At 35.6% G+C, this 26,150-nt stretch overlaps 1 protein-coding gene across 8 annotated transcripts in view; it reads right to left on the bottom strand.

Annotated features, from left to right (window-relative positions):
• Window positions 1-230: 230 nt before the first annotated feature.
• The window catches only part of LOC118733094, a 67,557-nt gene continuing 41,637 nt past the window's right edge, over window positions 231-26,150 (bottom strand). For all 8 annotated transcript variants that reach the window (XM_036462306.1, XM_036462304.1, XM_036462300.1 and 5 more), the window contains 7 exons: window positions 8,294-8,518; window positions 6,081-6,164; window positions 5,880-6,017; window positions 5,658-5,797; window positions 3,806-4,171; window positions 1,931-3,734; window positions 231-483 (listed from right to left, as the gene is read on the bottom strand). In XM_036462306.1, coding sequence (XP_036318199.1) covers window positions 337-483; window positions 1,931-3,734; window positions 3,806-4,171; window positions 5,658-5,797; window positions 5,880-6,017; window positions 6,081-6,164; window positions 8,294-8,518 — 2,904 coding nt within the window. In that variant the 3' untranslated portion in view covers window positions 231-336. The remainder of the gene's footprint in view (window positions 484-1,930; window positions 3,735-3,805; window positions 4,172-5,657; window positions 5,798-5,879; window positions 6,018-6,080; window positions 6,165-8,293; window positions 8,519-26,150) is intronic.

Raw genomic sequence — 26,150 nt, forward strand, 5'->3', positions numbered from 1 at the left:
ATTTTTATGTATGTATGTAATACGTATGTACAACGTCTCTTTTACATCCGTTCATGTGAATGTTTTTATATTCTATTGTAATTGTAGTTGTTATATATGTACATACATAAATAAATCTGCACTTTGTAGTGATTGGCAATGACTTTTTCGGGAAGCATTATTTGTTAGTATTCCACAGAGCAGTATTCCAGAGAGCAGCGGGCTCTTTCTCTGCTTTCGGATAGAAGCGAACCTACGTACGTACGTACGTACATATGCACGTAAAAACGCATGCAGCCCGGACACAGCATGTTCGAGAGCGTTGACACATCTGCTTGGTTAAATTTATCGTCACGTTTACCAGTCACGTGAACGCGTAGCCTCGTTCTCGGTGTGGAATGTTGTACTGCGACGTGTCTCTACGTATTGGCTTTGTGTTTGCGCTACAATTTGACCGGAGCGTGGTGGAGGCGGGGGCGCCGGTATACGCGGCTGGAATGTTGTCTGCAAGTCAAATAACAGTTGAAATGTGAGTTTTAAAAATAAAATTTGATCAACAACAAGTGCTTATGGCATAACGTTCCGTGCAAAGTGGAAACGTGGAAGTTTTTTATTTAAATGTTCGTTTGCTTTGAGTGGGATGTGTGCACATGTTAACAAATATAGCATTTTAACTAATAAATCTGTATTTGAATTGGCGCTATAACCTCTTCAATGCCAGCCGATGCCTATTGGAAATTCCAAGGGGAGCCAAGTTTTTCTACATCGGATCTTTCCAAAGCATAAGAGGTCTTCTTCCGCTTCGGGCAGCAACTCGCTTGTGAAAAAGTTACCATGATGGCTTGCTATCTTTATTTAATGAGGTAGTAATGTATATCTGACCGCTTCGACAGTCTAAGGGGGTATCGTCGGTATTGAAATGTATGCCATATAGAGTGCTGGTTAGAGTTCTAATAGACACGTTTTTAAGATATATCATTTTCAGGTAACCCAATGAGGCTTTATGCAGCTTTCATATAGAACGTATGGTCACAGTAGTATAGCGTCATCCCTAATTGGGCGAGTATATTACATCTCTAGAAGCCACAATAGAGGTTGAAGATCGATGTAAGAGCGTGGAGTAGAGATTGAGGCTTCTTTTGAATAATAATACTGAATCTGATTGACACTGGGTGTGATGGGAATGGCATCACCTCTAACCCAACCAAAAGTAGTGCTGTGCTCTTCACTAGAAAGAGTAGGTCGGATGGTCTCATTCCCCTCACACTTAAATGAGTCACAATTCAAACTTCTCTCGAAGTGAATTACCGGGGAGTAATTCTGGATACAAAACCATCGTCGCAATCTCACGGGAAGCACAAGATCTCTAAAGCATGGGCAGCATTTTGGCAATGTAAACAGGTCTTTTGTAAAACGTGGGGTCTGTCACCAAAGGGAATCCTCTATATTTATATCTCTAAGATCAGACCCATAAGCAGCTATGTGTCAGTGGTATGGTGGAGTAGACTCTCAATCAAGAGCGTGAGAAATCTGCTTGCTAAACTTCAAAGAACTATTCATTGTCGTGTGCTGCATGGGACCTTTCTATACAATACCTGGCGATGCTCTCGAGGCATTGCTGCACTTACCGTCACTTTGTAACTTCGTACGTGGGAATGCCTTAAAGGCCACCTGCAGACTAAACAGAAACAGATGTTGGTATAACCCTCAGTGGGGCGACTCAGAAATTGCTGGCGGCAATTCCACAGGATAGTATGCCTCAATTACCTTTGTTGAAAAGGAAAACAACGCAGATCTACAGACTATTGACGAATATAGCGATTCCTAAGAAGTATGGCTATCACGAGGAAAATGTGGAACATGTAATATTCAAGTATTCAGCCTTCCTTATTCTAGATTTTTATTTTTCGCTCTCATTTTTAAACCTCATATTTCGTCCTCCTTAACTTACCAATCGCTGTGAACGACGCGATTTGGGCGTAGCTTCCGGTGATGAAAGCTCATCTGGTGCTGCCCAGTGCTCGGTGAATTCACTAGCCGATCGTGCTAGTGACGGATGACTAACCGAACGATGGAACGAGCGTCTATCCTCATCATCGTAGTATTGCGTTGGATAGAATGAGCTCGCATCCGAAACGTTATCCAAGTGATCGGGTCGCCCAAAGTCTACCGTTACCTCGGACATTGAACGTAAATCATTTTGATCGGTGTGATACGATGTACGTGACGAACGACGCGAACGTTGTATATTGAAACTATTATCACGTAATGGCATGCTGGGATCTTGGCGTATAGTGCGCACAGACGAACCGCCATCGCTGTCATATTCGTACAAAGTTGGCAAAGAGCTGCGACGCGAGCGAGTATCCCACGGTTGTGTTTTCTTTGTGCGTTTGGGTGCGCGCATTTCCACATCCGTATCGTCATCGACAGGTGGCGCCAATATACGGATGATAACATCCCAGGTTTGTGGTTCAAAGATGCGCTCGTAGCGTGTGTCTTGACGAATACGTTCGAAGTCTTCGCGCACAACTGCCGCCGTGAGCATAGTACGCAATGACGATTCGGTTGTGATTATATCTTTCCATTTGGCCTTATCGTCATAGCTGATGTAGCGTGTGAGCGGGTGTACGCTGGAATGCACCGAACTGGCGTCATCAGCCTCGGAGAACTCTGGCTCTTCCAAGATACGTATCAGCACATCCCAATTGGGCACCGCCTTATCTTCTGGGGGCATTTCAATCGGTTTCATATTGCCCACTAGCTGCGGACTGGTCAGCTTTTCTTTGTTGTCATAGATTTGTTGTGGCGGCTCTTGGGGCACAATTGGCAAGCTTAGTTCAGAGCGCTCCATCTTTGGCGTTAGCGTCATGCCGGATGCGCTTGAAATATCCGAGAAGTTCTCCCACCGTTGCTGCTCGCGTTCGGTCGGATAATTACGTATCTTAACATCCCAGGTTGGATCTGGAATTGGTGGTGGCAATGGTTTCGGCTTCGCCTTGTATTCGGTGACACGACGCTTATGGCTCTCAATATCTTCAATCGTTTTCTTTTCCGTAATGGTGCGCAAATACACGTCGTCCACAGTATGCGATGTGACCTGTGGCTTTTTCACCACAATCGGCGGTTCACGTGGCAGGTACTCAGCTTCGAAGAAGTGCGTGCTATCGACCATTTCACCAACCGAGTGTATATCAGGTGCCTCGGAAGTCATATCCGTTACCTCACTGACCGTCGGTGCATCCGTAAAGTCTGACCAAGTCTCCGGACGGCCGTCGACCATTTCGTGGTGTGTGCGTGCATAAACAGAGAACACGGGTTCTGGTGGTGGTGGTGGCGTCACTTCCACAGTGTGCTTCGGTGCCGCATGCAATTCAGGAACATAAGTGAACTGACTGTGTACAGTCTCTTTCTGTGCTGGCAGTGAATCCATTGTCATAATACTTTCACGGTCTTCATGTGTCTCCATAATAGTCGAAAGATTGTTGCGATCTGGGCGGAGTGTGGCGACACTTTCGGTGTCCGAGGTAACAGGCGACGGAGGTGGTGGCGGTGACTTCTTGACACGCACTTGCACGTCGAACTTGGGTGAAGAGGACTCCTTGACGGCAATCGGGTGACGAGGCACTGAGGTGGCCAGTGCATTGGCAGCCTGCACCTCCTGAGTATGGCCATAGTTATCGCTATAAATGCTGGAAGTCTCTTGAACAAATGCACGATTTTCAAAGCTACCTGCGGAGCTAAAGGGCAGTGATCTGCAAAAGCGAGAGAGAGTGAGGAGGTAAAACTTTGAATATGGAGCAAAAATTCAAGATTTTGTACGTACCTCGTATCGATTTCTTCGATTTCGGAATGTGATTCGCTGGGGTAGTCGGAAGGTATGAGCGCACCCTCGCTACCCGAGGAGCTATGCACAGCCGCTATGGGCACAATAGCGCGTGGTATTTTAACGCCTTCAAAGGCGCTTATATTACCCATGCTACTGCCGCTAAGCTTGGTGATTTCCGAACCACTTCCCATGGACATTGGAAGACGGCGGACGACCGGTATTGGGCGGCTGCGCAGACAATAGTATGAAACAGCCAAACCAAGTAAGAGTAATGTCAGGAACATGATGGCGCAAATGATGAGAAGTAGCTGTATACCTTTAAGTGGAGGCTGCAGCACTGAGCCAGTGGCAATGGGATTTAAGCTAAAGTGAATATGTAAAAAATGCATTAAAAAAATTAAATAAATTAAATAAATAAATAAACAAAGGCCATATAATACTGAGAAATGGAGATGCACCTTAGAATTGTTATCTCATCGGATATTTATAATCAAATCAATAATAATGACAAGGCGACAATTTAGTTATAAGTATTGAGTTTATGGGGCAATGGGTAGTTTTTAGTTTTATTTTTTTTTTATTCAAAGGATTTAACTAAAACTTATTTTTAGTTATTGGCACAAATATGGCTGCATCAAAAAAATTTTCGACCGATTTTTTCTTTTGCTTCAAAAATTAGAAATTTTAATATTTTGTGCGAAGAATATGTACCGCCAATTATTGCCTTTAAAAATGTTTCCCACATTTTTTTAAGCACAAATAAATGCAACAAATCGTAGTTTTTCGGGTTTTCTCAAAGTTTTTGAGACTTTACGAGTATTAAGGAGATTTTTGTTTTTAGAAGAGTTAAAAATTATTCCGAAACAATTTTTCTCGGAATTTTTCGGGATTTATCCAGAATTTTCTTGTTTAATGGTAAATTTCAGGGACCGTAAAAGTAAGAACTTTTATTTAAAAAAATCACTCTTAAACAATTATTTTTTTACTTTTATTTGATTACTCCTTACACAACCGTTATTTCTGAATTTTATTTTATAAATCCAAAATAACAATTATTTTTGGTTTTTATCTAAAAAAAATCTGCAAATAACGGTTATTTTTCATTTTTAAATTATGTGACTTAGATAACAGACATCGAAGACTTTTATTTATAAAAATCATAAATAAAAATCAGTCACTGACATTTATTTTTTAAACGATATTTATAAAAGTCGTTAAGAACACTCGTAGTAAACTTTTGTTTCCCAACACCTTCTTAACTTCGAAAAATGTTAATGACTTTTATACGAATGACTTAAAAAATAAAAATCGTTGACTGATTTATATTGATGACTTTTAAAAGTAAAAGTCACTCACTGATTTGTATTGATGACTTTAATAAATAACATAACATTGAATAACTGTTATCTAACATATATTATATAAAAATCAAAAATAATTGTTACTTTGGATTTATATTATAAAAATCAAAAATAATTGTTATTTATTTAATTTTGCCTAAAATTTGCAAATAAAAATTTGTTTTCAAATTTGAGTTTCGGTGAAAAAAGAAATCGACTGTTATATATCACTTAGTTGTAGAACATTTCCTTCATAGTGAATTTTCTATGACAGTTTTCATCAATAACTGTTATATTCGTTCTCTGGCAAACTTAAATCTTTACCTTTCTTGGTATGAACATTACAACTGCGAAAATTTATGATTTTTTTGTTTTAAAAAATGTCAGGCAAGCATTGCCCCTATTAACGCACTCAAAAAATGATTCCAATATTTTAGTGCGAATTACCAAAAATCTGCATTTTTTATATAAAAGAGACACTCATTATATTGTTCGTATTCTTTACTTACATAGGCGCCGGTAAAGCTGGCGGCAGTGATGGTATGGGCGGTGGATAACGACAAACGATCGTAATAATCTCATCGCCATCCATTTCCAGATTGGCGTGGAAGCGAACGATAATATTGTTGGTGAATACGCGTGTAGGATTCTGAAATATATTTGCAGTGGTAAAATATTAATAAATATAAATACGTGTATCTAATACTATAACCAAAGAAAACCATACATACCTGTATAGTTCCACATCCTTTGAGTGGCAACTCCAATCTATAACTAAGTGCCCCCTTGCCGCTGACGCGACATGCGCTACTACGATCATAATCGGCTTGTATGATGCCATGGAAAGGTTCATTAAATTTCATATCCACCTAAATAAATATTCAGTTCAATTTTATATATATTTTTTAATATAAAATTAAGACTTCACTCACCTGCATTGAGCCGGCCGCACAATTTAACGCTGCTTTTGTGCGATTCAAAAATATCAGCGGACTAATATCATCCAGTTTTGTGACCTGAAAAATAAAATCACATTAAAAATTTACTTGTTATGCATAAAGTTTTCCTCATTTTTTTTTCAACATTATTCGACCTCCAGTGCATTAAAGTCTCTCATTGCCTCATTTAAGCTAATCAGCTTTGTCGCCTTACAGCTAGCTCATCACCCATTTACAAGCGAATGAATGGGATAAGTGTTGGGCAAAAACGCTTGCGGCAACCACAATGTCATTGTTTTCGAAATAAGCGTAAAACCTCAACTTGGTATCATTGGCCCGCATCTTGGCAACATTATATAAGACTTGCTGTTGCATCCAATGACTTCCTAGCACAGAGACACAAAACTATGCTCCATTGAGTTTTTTTTTTATATGTATGTATAGGTACATTTATGTATTTTCACAAACACATACCCAGCTACACACAAACAACAATGTACACCCATGGCAACTTCAAAAACAAAGCACATTTTACCTTCCTGCTTGACTAGCGGACTGACATTGAGTTCATGATGCTGCTGAGAGCATTGAAAATTTACATTCGCGCGGGTTTTTTATGCCAGTCAACTAGCGAGCTCGCGAAGAGAAAGTACTTAGTAATTAATTTAGATAGCATTTTATTGTTTTGCATTGCCAAAGGTAACTGCGGAGTAGTAAGTAGTTAGCGCCAACCTACATTAGAAGAGCTGCCAGTAAAATTTGAAATGCAATGAGAATGGCGGGAAATGTTGCTTGCACATTTGTACACATATTGTTGGATAGGAGATGAAAAAAGTTTTGAAGAGTGTGGTTGCATGCATAGTATGTACATTTAGGTGGTACAAAAATATTCAGGAAAATTAAATTTTTGAAATTTTTAACAGCAGAATTGTAGAAAATGTAAGGAAAAGAAGTCCGCATTTTTTTTTTTTTAATCTCGATCAAAATTTGATGGCGCGACTTTGACTTTTTCACATATTTTACATTGGAAAATCAAATTTTTTTTAGGATTGCTATAAAATCGTTAGACATAAATATTTTTTGACTGAACAAGAATTTTTCATTTAGAAGTTTACAAAAAAATACTTAATATTGATGCATTTCAATTTTAAAATTTTACTCATTATGCCCTTCCATAGAAAAATTGACTATCTTCTTTATGTTTCGTCCTTTTTTTGCATCATAATTTGATTTTTGAAACATTCCTGTAGGAAAATATTATTTTTCCATCAAATGATATTTAGTAGTAACGATTTTATAGCAATTCTGTGAAAAATGCATTTCCTTCATATAAAATACATGGAAAACTAAAAATTTCTGCCGGCAAAATTACGTGCTAACCACTTTCAAAATAAAATTTCTCTTCAGTTCTGGGAAAAACAAACTATGGACGTATACGGTTGTTTCTTTACTAATCGTAACAAAAAAAAGAGTATATGTAAATTAAAGTTCTATCAAAAACTGAATGAAAAAGTTTAAATATATCTATATATGTGCTTACATATGAATCACTCCGTATAACTCTCTCTACAAAATTTACTTTGGATGAATATTAAAAGTGAAAAGGGTCGGCCCTGGATATCTCAGTGACAAAATAGATTATTTTGCCTCTTAGCTATATGAAGGGCCGCGCGTCTCTCAGCATTGGAAAAAGTTGGCCAACAGTGGGTGAAAAGTCCTCAAATCCTCCTCTCTAACTAACTCTGGTAACCCATGCAGCAAGACAAGGACTGCTACACAACACTTCTTGTCGCAGCATAGTAAGGCATTTGCTCTGTAATTGCATCTGCGGTCTACCAGACATAAGATATATTATCTAGCCCACTACAACTTCACGGGCTGGATCTGTGCGGAGTAACCATCTTCCGCTCTTTTCTTGTTATCTTTTATTTTTAAAGTCAAATTGCGAGTTGCGGTTTTAAAAGACCTTTTGTGGAGTTCTGCTCAGTCCAAAGTAGCTCTTGGTGGCAAGAGTGATTCTAGACTATATGCAAATATGGGTATACATTTAACTACTTATTTCATGAAATGTTACGCTCGTAATGCTTGCATAAAAGCTTTACCTAATTCCCTCATTAAATTCAAATATTAAGTATCCTATCTGTTGAGAATTTGTCCTAATTTATTGAGCATAAAATATTTAACATTTACTGCAATTGAACGCATACCTTTCCGTCCAGTGTTGCCTCCTCGGGCAAGCCGTTTGTTGTGTAGTTGCCGCTGTCGCCTTGTTGCACATAATTCGATTGAGCTCGCGCACCATTGAGCTGTATCGTCACACAAAGCACTAGCAGCAGACACCACAGGGCAGCAGCTTCGCCCATTCTTGTTGAATATTTTTGTTGTGCGGAAACTTTGAATTTTCTTTTACTATGGTAATGAAATTTTAACATCTGAAAAGAAGCAATAAAAGTTACATATAATAAGAAGTGTCTTACAAGCCAAAACAAAAACATAAATTTAAAGCTTATCGTATGTGTATTTGTACATATATGTATATTTATTTAAAGAACTGTTGCGCTAAGCACTCGTTTATTTAACCATAAAAATACACACACAAGGTAATTAGCCACAAAAAAAAAGTTCAGTAAAAGCCGACTTTGGCTAGTTGAAGCTTTTGAGATGCTTTAGACTCTTAGCTATTAAAACATTGCAACTCGACAAAAAAGGTTCAGAGGCATGCAATATGTTATACCTCGCAAATATTTCGATGTTTTGCAAGCCCTTCGTAAGTCGCACCGCATGCAAAGTAATCAAATTAAATCGAATTGTGTGCATCGTTTGCTTGCCTCGTAAACCAAAGCACTCGCAATTTGCCAGCTTACAACTCATAAAACAGCGTAGAACCTCATTTGCAATTTACTTAACCCCACTTAAGTGCGTGCACATGCAAATAAATTTGCATTGTCTTTGTTATAGTTTTTCTGAAACAGACATTTGTGCTCCTACATAAGTATGCTTAATAGTTTTTTAAACTTTTGGAATGTTTGCAAAAAGTTAACCTTTACGTATTTAGTTCGAAGAATTAAGATTCAAATATACATATCAATATCTATACAAAAAAGATCGGTGCGGTCGCATTTGTAAAACTTATTATATTTTAAGACTTCCGCCAAATATTTCATAAAATTTTAAGATCTTCGTAAGCAGCACCGATTTGAAAATACCTCCAAAAATATACTTTTTATAAATAAAATTAGCTTTTAAAAAATTTGTTTCCAAAAATTTACCTCAGATGATGTAAGAGTTTGAGGTTAAGGGGTCTGCATAAAAATGTTCAAGCATTTGATCAACAAAATCAAAGAATTAGATTTTGGAGGTATTTTCAAATCGGGCCAGCCCACGCCGATATTAATATTTTTTCTGAAATATTTTGACAGAAGTCTTTAAATATATCAATATGTATAGCTCCTGCAGATAACCGCTACTTCTTTGGAAAAACTTGTAATAATTTTAATTTAAGTAATTTAAATGTTCGCCAAAGACTAATCATAATGTTTTTTTTTATGTAACCAAAAAAATATTTTTTCATTCTCCTTCTGAAGATCAACCGCCGAAGCAATTTTACATTTTTCTTTATAAATTTGGATTACTCGCATGCTTACTTTTCTGAAATATTTTCAGATCAAGTGGTTACAACCGATGGGTCGAGTGTGCACATTTAGCCACATAAGGGCTAAAGGTTCTTACATATGTTTGTATGAATATTTGAAGGCTTAAGTAAATGTAGATTTGCTTTTAAACGACATTTGCATAGATCGTAAAATTTTATCTATGTACCAACATGCACAACAATTCCATTAAGAGACCTGTAAAAAGTACATACATACATAGGTACGGATAGCGGACTGCGATAGAATAATTTTTGAAGAATTCGAAATGCTTACCATCTCTAGATTTTCCTTAAATAGCGTTTTGAGTTCACTCTTACCGAGTTGGTGTTGAACTTTTGGTCGTCGAGATGTAAGGCAGTGATCGAAAAAAATTGCCGAATTCCTCCCAGAAACTGGTTCAAAAGTTATTAAAGCTGTTACAAAGATTGCACGGGTTGCAAACAATTTTTTTATTCTAATATAAAACGATCTGAAAAGTCCATATTTTATCAACCACGAACGAAGTTTCACTATCTCCTTAGGCAACTTTATAAGACTTCATAAACCACTGACAATAGCACTAGATATGTAGATATACCCACCCATGGTCGCAAGGCTCTAGTCGAAGTAGATAGAAGACCTTTTTTAAGTAGTTTCTTAAGACCAAATCAGCGAGCTCACAAACAGATGAAGGCCTATACTCGAGTTGTAGAAGAGACCAGAAAAAACGATCAATAAAAAAAAAATATTATTAGAACGAAAGCACCCTCTATTTTACGCAAATAAAGTTTGCGATTGCCAGACATTCTATATTCCTTTAAAATGTCTTTAAAATATTTTGATGAAGGTTTTACTCTTTTTTAGGGATTGAAATGGATGCATATTCGCAATTTTTTGTTTACGGTGCCGTCAAATGATGATGTATATGTACGTACTCTTATAACAATAAATGATCTTAAGTGCATATTAACTAATTTACAGATAATACTATTACAGTAATAGGTAGGTCTATAAAAATCATGCCAAGGAAATTTAGTGTTACACCATTCTCTATGCACATTCACTAGGGACCTAAAGAAAATGGCTGTAATCAATTACTCAAATATTTGCCAAAATGCCGCACACAAGCGGCTTGTAGCGACCGCCATTAAAATAACGGTTTTACCTCACAGACGGTTGCATGCTGAGTATCTAGGTCGTGTTACATGCACGCATATACATACATACACACTTGTATATTTTGCCGCTTTGATTGATTCTATATGCAAATTCCATTTAATAAAATGAAAACTGTTGCACACGTGCTGAACGTTGCTGCCATAAATATAGCAATATGCGGCTTGGTAATTAAATTGTGTAACTAATTAAATTAAGTAGTTTGACGATGAAACGTAACATGTATGTATGTATGTGCATACATATATGCTGTGCTGCGGTTATGAAATACCGAAGCCTTTGTTGTTTGTCCAACACATTTCAAAAAGCAAAAAGATGGGAAAAGAAATTATAAATTAAATAACACACCAGCGTGATACGTAGTTGTATCTTTGTTCGATCCAATTTGATAAAATTTTTCCTAAGATGCATTGCGATCCCAGCTATGTCTTCGATGTTGATTTTGGAGACTTTTGAATTCTTTACATTTTTAAATTTTTTTTTTTAGTTAAAAAGCAAGTTATGTAACATTTTCTAGCAAAACTTTCCTTCTTCGTCTTTTCATTCGTATGTATTGCAATTTTAACACACTTTTAAGTAAAGCGATTATTGTTTCTGTTGATTTTAATGTGCGTCTGCGCGCGCACTTACTACTATTTGCATATATGTATCTATGTAAGTAGTTGAGCAACACAATGAACCGGAAGTGGAAGCGAAGGAGGAAATCTCACTGCAACTTACAACATCATTTGATTAGTGCATATGAGCATACCGTTAAAAATTAAAAAAAAGAAAATATGTATACACGTGAATGTTATAGTCTACTCCACATTTATGTTATCTCGAAAAATGGAAAAACTTAACAGATTTCTTCCACAACCCTAACGGTTAGGCACTTTTAACAAACTTTTCAATGAACACACTAAATTGGAAGGCTGTACGTAGCTCGATGTTTAAAGCTTGATGATCAACCAAGCATTTGTTGTACGTGGCTTGACGAGAAAATTCGCAAAAGGAAGAGCAAGGAGTGTGAAATTAGAGACAAAACCGGTCCCCCCTCTGCATACACTCTTTCTTATAGTCTATTTACACCAAACCACTATGCTGTAGTTAAGTTTTTTGGTCTTGTCTAATAGAGTTTAATAACTATTATAAATAAAGGCTGTTCTGTATCTGCTCTATTATTAATCTCATTTTAAAATCAAACAATTTAAAATTGTAAATATTTGTCCTTCAAACAATCACCTTATTTTGCAACCAACTGCATTCACCTCAGAATGTAACAAAGCACCTATACACACCTATACACATACATACATACATAAGCACAGATCGTTCTGGGCAGCTGCAAATCCAGTTTCTTTTAAAAACCTTGTTTAGTTTAAGCCATAAAATGTTTTCTTAGAAAACGAAAAGTTCAGAGAACAACCAAAAACTGCAGAACATAAACGCAAGCTGCAGGAGGTAGTATTTCTGTAAGCCATAAGCTACACAAGTAAATGTATGTAGGATAAGTACATACATATGTATGCAACTGCAATTGGTGGTAGCAGTATATTGGTAAATTGGACAAATTTATTGACTTTCGGAAGAGTGATATTCGGCTACACTTGCAGCTGTATACAAAATTTTACGATAACATATATGTACATACATACATATGCTGAGTATTTTAAATGGCAGCAAAGAAAAATCTCATGACACCAATTTACTAATTAACTTTGTGTCATTTGGAAAGGAAATACCACGTGTGCCGCAATTTTCCCAAATGTATTTTCATTTCTACATATAGAAATGTATTGGGAAGGGGAGGCGGATATAACAAGAAGACATTTAAGTCTTTAATTGATATTTCTTAAAAGAGACTAAGTATTTTTATAGACATTCTTACAGAACATAGCATATGGGGAAGTCAGTCAAGCTTAAGCTTGAGTTATGGTTCAGTGGTCCTCGTCGCTTTTGGAAGAGTTATTCATTGAGTGAGATGCCGTCGCAGAAAACCGTAATAATGTCAGCAAAGGATGAGCCCATACACATCACCCCAAAAAGCATCTATAAATCATAACTGCTCATCATAAAGTTTTCTAATTTAAAGTTAATCAGGGACCGAACATAACAGTTATTGATGAAAACTGTCATGGAAAAATTCGCTATGAAGGAAATGTTCTACAACTAAGTGAAACATACCAATCGATTTCGTTTTGCACCGAGACTCAAATTTGAAAATAAATTTTTATTTGCAATTTTTATGCAAAATTTAAAAAAATAACAATTATATTTGATTTTTATATTAGAAATCCAAAATAACAATTATTTTTGATTTTTATATTATATGGCTTAGATAACAGTTATTGAAGAGTTTTATTTATAAAAGTCATCAATAAAAATCAGTCAGTGACTTTTACTTTTAAAAGTCATTAATATAAATCAGTGACCGACTTTTATTTTTTAAATCAATCGTATAAAAGTCATTAACATTTTTTCGCAGTTAAGAAGGTGTTGGAAAACAAAAGTTTACTACGACTTATTCAAATGACTTTTATAAGTATGATTGAAAAAATAAAGATCAGTGACTGATTTTTATTTATGACTTTTATAAATAAAAGTCTTCGATAACTGTTATTTAAGACATATAATTTAAAAATCAAAAATAACTGTTATTTGCAGATTATTTAAATAAAAATCAAAAATAACTCTTATTTTCGATATATAAAATAAAAGTCAGAAATAACGGTTATTTAAAGAGTAATTAAATAAAAATCAAAAAATAATTGTTAAAGAGTGATTTTTTTAATAAAAGTTGTAACTGTTACGGTCCCTGAAGTTAATTAAAAGTGAAAATATTTGCTTCCGAGTATATGGATGGCTGAGTGGAAGATCGACTTATTTCGGCAGCCAGTTCGAAAACGCCTTATCTCAGAAAATTTTTAAATAACGGCCTATTTGATAATAACTCCCTATTTTAGAATTCGATTAAAAAACGCCCTATCTCAGCACATTTTCAATGTATTTTCGTTTGATATAAGGCGTTCTCGAACCGATTTCTGAGATAGGGTGTTTTTTACCCAAATTCAATATAGGTTGTTTTTCAATAAAATTCTAATATAGAGCGTTCTTCAATCAAATTGTGAAGTGGGGCGTTCTTGAAATGTTTTCTGAGATAGGGCGTTTTCGAACTGGCTGCCGAGATAAGACGATCTTCCACTCAGCCATCGATATGTAGGCATTTACTACCCAAAAATATATTAGAGGTATTCTCGAAATATTGCAAAGCCGTTGAACTTAGCACGGATTGCACGGATTGCATAATTTGCAAATATATAACAATAAAATACATGGAAAACAACATTTCCTATCGCTGCAAAATATGCAACGTCGAAACCTATGTATATATTTTGCAAAAAAGCATAGCAAGATAAATGCAACCCTGTGCTTTTTTTTGGTTGTTGGAATTGGAATTCTCCCATTCCTCTCATTTCGCTCACTTCATTTTTTTTGCTATATCTTGTTATGTTGATACAGAGTTTCGCTGCTTGTTACCTATGCACAGTGTTGCCAGAAAAAATTTCGTTTGGAGCTAAATCGGTATAAAAAAAGAGCTGAGAAAAATAACTAAATAATACTAATAGTTCCTAAAATGAAGAGCTTATTTACTTTTTTTATGTTGAGCATTTATTGACGTATTCTAATTATAATAACGAATTTTATAAATTTAAGTGCTGAAAAAAGCTTTTACAACCAAAATAAGGTGCAGATATTTCGAATTGCCACATCACTTATAACACTTATATGTATGCATATACTTATATAAATTAGACGACGAACTAAAAATACTCTACAGACTGTTAAAATCTGCAATTTCAGATATTTGAAACTCGGGTTACGAATCATTTGTTGGCAAAATTTTTCTGAAAAGTTGTATTTCCTTCTCTCCTTATGGTAAAATTAGTAAGGTAAAAAAAAAATCCGCGCGTTCAGAAAAAGGATTTTCTTCTAATTAATTTTTTGAATTCTTAAACCTAGGTGCACGAGTTTATGGTGGAGTCTGTATTTTCCCGCGAATACAAATGTATGTTTTTTAACTGTATTTCGAAATTCGTAATTTTATCAACGCTTACGTTTTGGCTTTCTTTTTCTACCGTGGCTGCCTGAGAGAGAATACACCGTCTGAGCTTATCGGAGCTCGAATTACTGCCCGGTGTAGTGGTATAAACTAATCGACTTGCTTGCCCATTTTCCACTTGCTTACGCGCCATTTGCATTAGGAATGGAACTTTTCCAAGTTTTAATTGATATAGAATAACATTAAGGTATCGAAAATAGCCTGAGATCACCAAAGCCAAATGAATTTTAGTCAATACTTATACAATGAAACTACAGGTTTTAATTTTATTAGATTACCAAATATAACTGAAACTTTCTGGAGCTAGAAAAGTGCTAGCTAATTTTGAAAAGAGCTAAAAAATGAGCTAGGAGCTAAGTCCCAATTTTCGGAGCTAAATAGGAAAACAAAAAGGCCAAATCTAGTACCAAAAGCAGCAAAATGGCAACACTGCCTATGCATGCTACTAGTTTGCAATGGGGGGCTCTCGTACTTTTGCCAATTTGGAATAGTATTTTTGCTTTCCATACAATGCGTGCTACGTGCAAGATTTCGAGAATACCCCTATTGTATATGAAACCGTATGTCATAAGCGAGCGCTGTCCTATATACATACATGTAAAGGAATGTTAATAATTTACCTAAATACAAAAATATTTGAACACAATTCACCCGTAACTAATGCTTCTTAGAATTTAGTTATAAAAAAAAAACTTCATACGCCCATGATTATGCGGTTTTTTGTGCCTGCGTGTGCAAACTTTTTTTATTAGTTCAACATAGCCTTAAGCATGTGGTTTTGTGTTTAATTAGAGCACATGCGCGGAATTCATTTGACTTTTACAACTTTATTTACATATAATAATGTACATATGTACATATATATCTGCAGGAGATTTTTTTCTCTCTGAAATTCAATACGTATTTCCCACTCACTCGAAATTAACCCTAGTGTGCTCATCCAGCCGGGGTAGAATTCCTTTTAAGGGAATTTTTAATAGCAAAGATTATTTGATGTGAGGCCAAAAGTAGACATGGTACTGAAGAGAGAGGTTGAGAGGTGAATGCAGTAAAATCGACGAAGGGTTAGATTTTAAAAATTTGTTCCAATAAAAGAAGTTACTTGATACAATATTTGTAGATGGGTACCCGGTTGGGCATACTATGGTTAAACTTAAACCAAGTGGGCGTCCTTTTTGAACGACCTTTTATAGTGTGAAAAAATGTAATCATTTTTGCAGGCTCGCACAACTACAACACGGTTTCGTTTGGGAAAAAATATTTTTATAAATTTTTGTTGGGCATAAAGTGGTTCAGTAGTGCACATTTTTTGTTTAACACAAATAAAAGTAATCATGAGGGCAGTCTGAGAGACTCCACATCCCTGGTTGTGTTAATTTTTTCCACGTCACTAGTTACGGGTTAATATGAAATATGAATTTTTTTTCCAGTCTATCTTACTGTGCCTTATTGACCATTCAAATTGGTTACGGTACTTGAGGCTATAGCCAAGTAGCTTTGGTGGCTTTCAGTCTGCAGAACAGCGATTGGCCGCAAGCTGTCATGTCGTTCTCGTTATACTTAAGTTTGAATGTGATTATATTTTTACTTTGTAACCACAATTTTTTTATGTTATTTTTCTTGCACTTTTCTATATCTACGAGTAGATATTCATAATCTATGTATTTGCCTTCTGCAACTAAATTCTTTTACACAATGTCCCCAACCGAGCTAAGTTTTAGCATACATTTTTTTCCTTTTCGCAATTTGCAGTCTATTTTCTGCTTCTAACAATTTTATACATCACTTTAGCTTGATATGTGCACAGCTGCAAAATGCAAAAAAGGTCAAGAATACAAAAAAAAAATGCTTTTTGATGGCGACGTTTTAGGTTGCAGCTGCACTCGAACGCCTTTGCAAAGAAAATATGAAACAATAAAATTTAGCTTTTTGCAGCTTTGTCGTTTTAAATTTGTATGTATGTAGGTATGTAGGTATTTATGTAGGTAAGCTTTGGCGTCAGCTACTTTACCTCAATCTACTTTAGCTATTTGGCTAACTTTGAGCATTTGACCACACGCGGTAGCAGCTGCCCAGCCAATTGTTCAAAATAAGCCAACCAACACTCTTTTCCATTCGATTTGTTGCTCGCCACACATTAGTATGTACAAATACGTATATCTCTATGAATGTGTGTGTGTATGTAAGCTGATCATGCCGCAAGTATTACACTAATCATCTATTGTTATTGGTTTCTGTATTTTTTTTTAGTTTTTTTGACTATTGTACTAAAAGTAGGTTAAGTGGCAATATTTGCTTCGGGAATGTGTTCAACCATAACTTTTCTTTATGACGACTAATTAGTTTTTTAACTATGCCACTTCTATGTTCTGTAAATTTATTTGGAAAGCATTGTTGGATTTAAAATTGTTGGATACATAACCTAGTTGTATTAGAGACCTTTACAAAGTGTGTACATACATATGTACCTATGTATGTATATTCTTACATATACAAAGAAATCGGTTATAATGCTAAACGAAGAGAATGACATATATTTTGTTAACCGCAAACGTTTTTTCGTGGAAAACCCCTTCAAAAAAAGTAAAATTTTTCAAAAAAGTGTGTTTGAAATCCTCTAGAGTCATAGGGATAATTTTTTTCACGTTAAAGTCTTTCGCGCAAATTTAACTGCACATCGCCACCTAAATGTTAACACCATAGGGTACCTATTTTTAGAAATTTCTACCACATTTGACAAAGTATAAGTATACTTATTGACTGTGTCTACAGACCGCACAGACAAATTTTCTTGTAAAGTGTTTGTTGATTTTCTCGAGAATGCCACTATAATAGCTGATTTCCACCAAACCTTAACTGCAGTTTATGCCTATTGGAAAAAGGACACTACACCTCGGAAGGGGGTAATTCCACCGACTTAGTAGAAGCACAAGAAAGGATCACTCCATTTTACAATTCGTGGAACTTATCTCAGCTCCGAGGCTTAACTGCAGGCTTTTGGTGCACTTTTGTAATAAATTTTAGTTCTTAGTTTTCGGAAACATGACCTTCTTTTTCTCACTTTCGAATATTATGTTGTTAGCGACTAGTCTTCTTACTTCTACCGTGACCTTAATAATTAATATCTTCTACGAAATATAACCTTATATGGGTCTCGGGACATATGTATAAATGTTGAAGGATATTGCAGGGCCAATGAGTTAGCCAGCAAAGGTACTATTTCTTCCATTGCGTGAGAAGAGATGCAAAATTTGGATACACATGGCAACTTGCTTTTTAAGAATTATAAATAACATTATTCAAGAGGAAAATAGGTCCCGGTTAGATGAGGGACTTATATAAAAGCTGGGCTGCTATGGCCGCAAATTCATAATAAAGGAAGTAAAGAATTATAAGTTCGGTTGGATAACGATAAAGCGGTTACCGATATACACTGATCTTCGTAGGTAGTGCCACGCCAATCTTCCAAAAATCTATAATCTTGTTTCTTGTTAAGAGATTTATGGAGTAAATTGCCATCTTAAATTTTGCCCGGGTATCTACCCGAGTAAATATTTGAATTTTCATTTGTTGATAGCTTCAAGATTTTTTGTCAAAGTTCAAAATGCTTTAAGCTCAGTTAGCAAATTTTCGCCAATTTTCAAGAGAAAATAAAATAATAGTAAATTTTTGTAACTTTTTTTTTAAATTTTTTTTTTTTGTATACAATGCTTTCTGGGGATCTGGTCAAGCGACTTATGCCGCTTTTGTGACTCCACCAAAGAGACAACAGTGCACCTTCTCCTGTAGTGTGAGACTGTTTCACGAAGAAGGGAGAGGTGCTTAGGACATACTACATGTATGACCAGGTGAAGAGCACATACACTCCCTTCCCCCGGCATCCATTCTAAAATTCTTGGAGTCTCTGGGGCTGGATTCAGTGTTGTGATAAGCTCGGGTCACAATAGACCTACTGGAAGAACCACTCAATGCATGACTTACTTGTTTTTATCTAAACAACTTAAAACACTTGACACACTGGCAAAATTTTGCACCAGCCAATAAATATGAAACATATGGAGCTAAAAGTATTCATAACTCTTGCTTCCCAAAGTACAACGACGTACACTAAAAAACATAGAAGACAGCAGCATTGATCTGGATCAACTCGTTAATTCTAAATTTGGGAATAAACTGCAGCTAATCCGGAGTTAATTGTCACACATAGTTAATTATAAAAAAATGCGGATCAGGGACAGTTTGGATGACAATACTTACCAAAACGCAGGGAACATATGTAGATTACATAGAACATATCGCTGATGGTTTTGCATTCACTAATTCAGATAGGAATTCACCTTAAATTGAATGAGAACTTATCTAATTTAGTATGGAGAACGGACAACCGCCGACGAGGTAGATGTCAAGGCGAGTTTTGTATGTTCTCTGTATATGCCTTAATGCAAAGGATGTAGTACAGGAAAATTATGTGCACATGTCCTGCTTTGCTGATGCAGAAATATAGCGAAGGATTGCATGATTGTAATTTACCGGCTTGTAGTACACCAATTTTTTATGTCATTACAAGGAATGGATTTGAAATAAGTTGTCAGTGAACAGCTGTGTGCGCCATTCATATCCTTCTAGATATGTATGTATGGATGTATGTATGTATGTTCGCCGTATCTGCAACGAGTGCCTAGAAATTAGAAAACACACTTCTCATAAAAGCTTCGGTCATCAATCCTAGGTGAGCAACATCCATGCAACAAACTGGTCAACAAGATGGCAATACTGCAGTTACTTATTCGTAAAATTTTGCAGATAAGTTTGTTAAAATCTATGTGTGTATGTACATAGATTGTACAACATATTCTGATGCCGCTGCTGCTGTCGACGACCCGGTATTTCTTGGACAGCCAACATGATAAAGTGCCTTCCTTCCAGTATTACAGTGCGCTGTGAAAGCACGTGCAAACACACCCATATACACGCGTGAGTATTGTAGGCTAAGATACAGCATTCGCTTGCTCCGTTCTTAAGTTTTTACATACATATTTAGTCTAGGTCTGGTCTATGGCAATATGTAGCAACAGTATGGCTTTGTTGGCCTGGTCAGGCAGGGCACAAATTGCCGCTTGTACTATAGACATTTACGCTTCGATATAATTCACTTTGACCGCATTCTGCTTACATACATACATACATACATACAAATAGTTGCATAAATATGTATAAAGATTGCAACAACTTGGCCTATCTGTCTGGGCTAAGCGCGATACTTGTAGGCAGCCATACAGATGAGATGCCTACACAGCCACTAATGTAGGGGCACTTAAGGTACATACATACATATATACATACATTTGTTCGAGCATGTAGACAAATATTTATGTGTTTTAAGTTGTGAACTCGCATCCGACAACTGACCGAACGCACATAAATAAATAAATAATAGCTTGACAGTGAACTCGTGTTCGGGGCAGCGAAGTGACGCTTTAAACTTGTTGCAAATTATGAGCGAACATTAAAGTTTTGCCTCTATGGTGGAAGAGTTTATTTTTCCCCACTATTTTCGGATCATTAGTTTAAACTGTTAGCCTGCTTTTGTGTTTAAGTAATAAATCATTAAACATTTTAGGACAAATGAAACATAAAAATAATAGATACATGGCTGCTAAATTAATTGCTGTAAGTAAGTCAATTGCTGAGTTGCACCAAATGGCTGCAATTTGTTTAGATGGCATATAGTTATTAGCATTTAAAATGATGCTAAAATCGTTTCTTAGTAGGACATTACAATGTCTCTTAGATGATTGCAACGCTGTCGTGTTTTTATATGTAGTATGTACATGTTTTTCACGTGGAACTGATTTGAAGCTCTACACATCCTGAAAAAAATTTTGTAGCACGTTTAGTTTTTGGAAAAAAACTGTTGAAGTGCCGAAAAATGGCTATTCTCAAAAATTTAAATAAAAATGAATGGATCTTACTTGAACTCGATGTGTTAAGTAGAAATGAGTGAAATTAGTCCAGGAAAAGTAAAAAAAAAATATTGAATATATGATTTGAACCAAAATCCTGGCAATTTGAAATTTTAACCAAAATTGCTAACCTAATGTCAGAAGGAATATGAATGAAATTCAGAATCGAGCTATAATTTTTCATTGCGTTTATTGACTAATTTTATATTTGCGATTTTTTGACACTTCAACAGTTTTTCTCTCAAAACGTAGAGGTTCTAGACAAATTTTATATAAGGACTTGAATTCATCATCAAAAATTCTTTAGGATGAGATAAAATTCTTCCAGTTTATGTTGAACTGTGTTACCAAAGCGTTTCTTCCTTTTTCACGGTTAGCTATATTTAATTTTTTCATGAAGTCAACGAAATGAAATTCTTATGAGCTGAATATATTTAAACCAAATAGAAACAAGTAATTTTTTAGCAAAAAACAAAACCGACTGCAATTCTCATATAAAAATTTAAGATTATCGTTTATTTCTTCGCGATCAAATTATCGGAACTAAACAAAATTAGTATGGGACTACCCTTGATGTACCACCTTTCCGATGAAAAAAGAAATATCGAAATCGGCTAACGTGGTCCAAAGTTATGCGGTAACATACATAAAAAAAATAAATAAAATATTCCGACAAACTGATAACCTCGTCCTTTTTTTGAAGTCGGTTAAAAATAATACTTAGTGTAGATTTCTTAGGTAAGTTTTTAAACTTATCTGCCGTTCAAACAAATTTCCTCAGAACAAAATTTGCTTTTAACCCTTCTGTGACATCCTTAGTACAGCTGTACCAATTCGGATTTTGAAAACGATTTTTTAATATTATTTATGCATTTGTGTACATACAGAGCTGAAATTTTATGAAAGCCTCACATATACATTTAAGAATGATTTTATGTCGGTCTTTTGTCGGTGGATGTGGCAAAGGTACATCTGTACCTCCATTGACATCCTTGGTACAGCTGTATCAATTCGGATTTTGAACACTAATTTCAAATAGAATTTATGTACCTCCACAGTAGAAACTTCATTATATCCTCAGGTGTAGATTTAAGAATGAATTAGTGGAAGTTTTTATGAGTTTGGAGAACTTATGTGTAGTAGTGAGTGGCTTACGTACACCAATACCTCCTTGACGGTATAGCAAGAAAATTTATGTTTGTTTATGGAATATTTAGGAATTTGTTTACATACGTTCGTTACATCAAAAACTGGTAATAATAAAGTATAGATGTGTGTACTCTAAAATGCATATAAAAACTAAAATATTTTGATATTTCAAACATTATGGAACATCGTTTCAGTTTGAAATACAAGTAAAATATCCAGAGGTACACCTGTACCAAGGATGTCAATAGAAGGCATACGAGGAGGATGGCACAGAAGGGTTAAAGGGTACATAAATTTTAAAACCTACTTAAGAAAACGCCATTACTTTTTATGCATACGGCCCATTATAATAGAATTTTTGTAAATAACGAACTACTGCATACCACTGGAAATGACCAACAAATTCTACCCAAAAGCACACAACATTCATTTCCCTAAAAGTTAAAAATTTTCCTTGCCGACATGATATATAAAATTAACTGTTAAGCGTTTACAATCTCTTATTTACGACCCGTTTAATTTTACCACTATTCGATAATGCTGTTTTTGCCATATTTTTGGGTATTGCCATTATTGGCTATGGCTAAGTACTTTTAAGAGTTTACAAGCGGTCAACGATACCGACGCCGCTTTTGGCCTTACTTTTACATTCTTATGGACCTATAAGTATTTGTACGGGTACACACACACACACACGTACAACTGTCGAGTAAATTTGCACAGCGAACCCTACATACACAAGTTTCTTTGCGATTGTTTTTCAACTATTTTCTTTTACTTATTATTGTTTTCCTGGTGAGTGGTTTTCTAGTGATTTGAGCGGTTCTTGAAAGTACACGCGCCAGAACAGCCGCTAAGGCATAGAGCGTGACAAGCGCCCGAATCGCATTTAACGTTACTTCTGTTTGTGTTTGTCTCGTTGTACGTACGTATCTCTTACCTTTCCTTCCATAACATTTATTTATTTTTTCTTATTTATTTTACTATATTTTCTTGCCCATTTTTACGTTGCTTCCACTTTTACTGCTGGCTAATGACGCCCGGGTAATTTGCTTATTTCGTACTAAGTCTAAGTCCGTCTGAGTGCGGCTCGATACGGATTTGGCGCGTCCGCTTAACAGTGCTGGCGGTCCATTCTATGTCACGCTTCCCTGGCAATGTGCACCACAACAAATCGAAATGCAAAAGCAAACCAAAACTAACTCTTTTTTGGTTGTGTTGGAATGCCGTAAGCCGCCTGCGGTGTCTTCACTGACAACGTTTTGGTTATCGTTCGCTTTGGTTTGCGCTTCAAGTTGATGTGGGTTTTGTATAGTTATATGTATGTATGTGTGTGCATATGTTTGTGAATGTCGTTGTCACACCGGTGTCACCTCCTATTCACGTTCTTAGTTATTTGCACTCACATTTGGCTTTTCGCCTTCCGCTTGCCATCGCCCACTTTTATCTTACCACCGTCAAACCTTCGTTGTAGCATACTCGCTTACCTATATAGTTTATGTATTATGCGTATCACCTTTTAGCTTGTTTATTATGATTACATCACAAGATCAACGATTAAAACTGTAATTTTCTTTTATTTCTTCTTGCACTCAGGTGACGCCAAGTGTGAATTTCTCGTACCTTCAAAACGTTTGTTTACTCCACCGTTGCCGCATCTGACATTCACTTGCTCTGTGGCATAAGAAGTCAAATGCAGAGTTGCTGTCATTTTGGCAACAGCACCATTTTTGGCCACTGTGGCGGCGATTTGAGGAGCGGCAAGTGCCACGAAGACGCACATATGTATTTAAAAACACACACACTCCTTTCTTATATCTATATGTATTAATATGCCTGATCGTTCTGTACACACATTTGTCTTTGTCGTAGGAACTCTTAACGACTCTAACCATATCTTTGTAGGTAAGTTTATATTTGGTGATACACTCACGCAATGACATTGGCCGTGTTAATTACATATACTTACATACTTATATGGATGTGGATGTGGATGTGCAAGTAAGTGTACAAGTATGTCGACCCCGTTGCCTTTTGATTCGATTATATGTCAACGGTGTTAACGCTCTGAAGATGGCCGGCAATTTGGCTATTGTAATTAACATTCATTATGTGAGTGGTGCAACCATGAAAACAAAGTAATTGGTGTAAATGTTGTGCACACAAAATTATATATATACAAATATATGTGTAGTATGTGGACTTTAATTGTATGTGTCAACGAACGGCAATTAATAGGTACTCAAAGCGACGAAGTGCGCATAGTTGAGAGCAAAGGCAAGGTGGAGGTTGGAAATGAATACACAAGTTCTCACAGGAAATTAAAGTTGATTTACTGTGAAATTTTCTGAATTGTTGGAAACGGTTCGCCAAGACAAGCTCTGATTCAATTCATAGAAAAGTGTGTTCCCAGCTAGAAAGATTTCCACCTAGGCCTGGTTGCTTAGAAGCAATTCAGTCAACTGAGTTTTAACACTAGTTCTACGAATTAAAAAACAAAATAAAATTTCTTAGATAACATTCTGAATTTTAACACAATTTAAGTTAGGATGTTGGTAGTGAAAAGTTTCGCTGTATACAGTATGCAACGAAACTAGCCAAAAATATAGGGATTCGCATTTTGTGAAGCAAGTAGCAACAGGTTTTTAAAAACATGGAATTAATTAAGGCAGCCTGATCCGAGCAACATCAGTACGAATTCTTGAGCTTGAATCCACCTATTAGTGCAAATTTGAGTCTGAGACCCAGTTTATTAGGTATACATTTTACATACAGTAGAGTTCGTTTTGGAGTATTATTAACCATCTTTTGTATTTTTTTTTTTAATATCGCAAGGACTACCTAAAAATGGAGCGATTTACAATCGCTTTCGCTTTTCTTACATTCATTCGTTTGTTTACCCAACTGAACCCGAAATGGACCTCAGCCACATGTGAGCATCGATTTAGATATATTTTCATTGAACTTGGTACGTAGTGGTAGATAGGCAAGGGAATTCACATACATACATATGTATAAGGCGACATGGAAAACATGTCCAGCTTTCAATAAAAATGGTCTTATGGCGAATTTCCCTTAGGCGTTGAAATTATTGTAGAACCAAATTTAATGGCAATTTTTTTAAGCGAAATGGCACATGTATTTTTTATTGCCAAACTTTGTCATTATAATTCGCGTTTTTTAATGCGAAGTAGAAATCCGGCATTAGACTCTAACTCAACTGTCACCGTGGACTCTCAACTAACTATTCAATTGGTTTGAGAAGGTTCTTCTTTTAAGTGATAAGTGGATTTGTGGGGAACTGGAGATATCAATATGGGATCATTTAAGGTATTTAATATAAAGCTGCTGAAACAGTACTATTTTTTTTTTTTTTTGTCAAATTACGGAATCCCCTGCCATTGTTGGAAATAAACTACGAGCTTTAAGGGTTTTGTAGTAAATAATACTAGGAAAATCAAAACATTTAAATATAATGTCTCCTTCAAAAACTAAAAGATGTATTTGTCAGTGTAAATTGCGCAATAATTTGCAGTATGCATAAAAGTTCTAAAAATACACCAAATCTGCATTTAAAATTTTACAGAAAAATATTCGAGTATAAGGTTAGTTTTCTAGCTTGATATTACATATTTTTGTTACATACATATGTATGTATGTTACATATATGTAAGTACATATGAATATGAATTTATATTTACATTACACACCATATCTGTATATACATATACATACATATATATTTACATACGCGCGTCGTAGAGCACTTCTTGGGAAATCAGCAAATTAATTTCCAAAAACACCATCACAAAACACTCTTCAATTATTGGTAGCAGGAAAATTAACCAAAAAGCACTCAAATGTATCCCCTTTATAGGTAGTACTTATACTGACAACAACTTGCAAATACTATTAAGAACGCTTACTGAAAGTATTTACTACTTCAAGTGGTCAATCATTGTCCAATGGCTTTCGACAGCAATTATTGCATTTCTCCATTTGCGACTTTCAGACATTTTTCTTTGAAAAAAAAAAAATCATT

The sequence above is a fragment of the Rhagoletis pomonella genome, unplaced genomic scaffold (assembly GCF_013731165.1).
Source record: "Rhagoletis pomonella isolate Grant_MI unplaced genomic scaffold, Rhpom_1.0 Rhpom_scaffold_00002, whole genome shotgun sequence".
Taxonomy (NCBI): Eukaryota; Metazoa; Arthropoda; class Insecta; order Diptera; family Tephritidae; genus Rhagoletis; species Rhagoletis pomonella.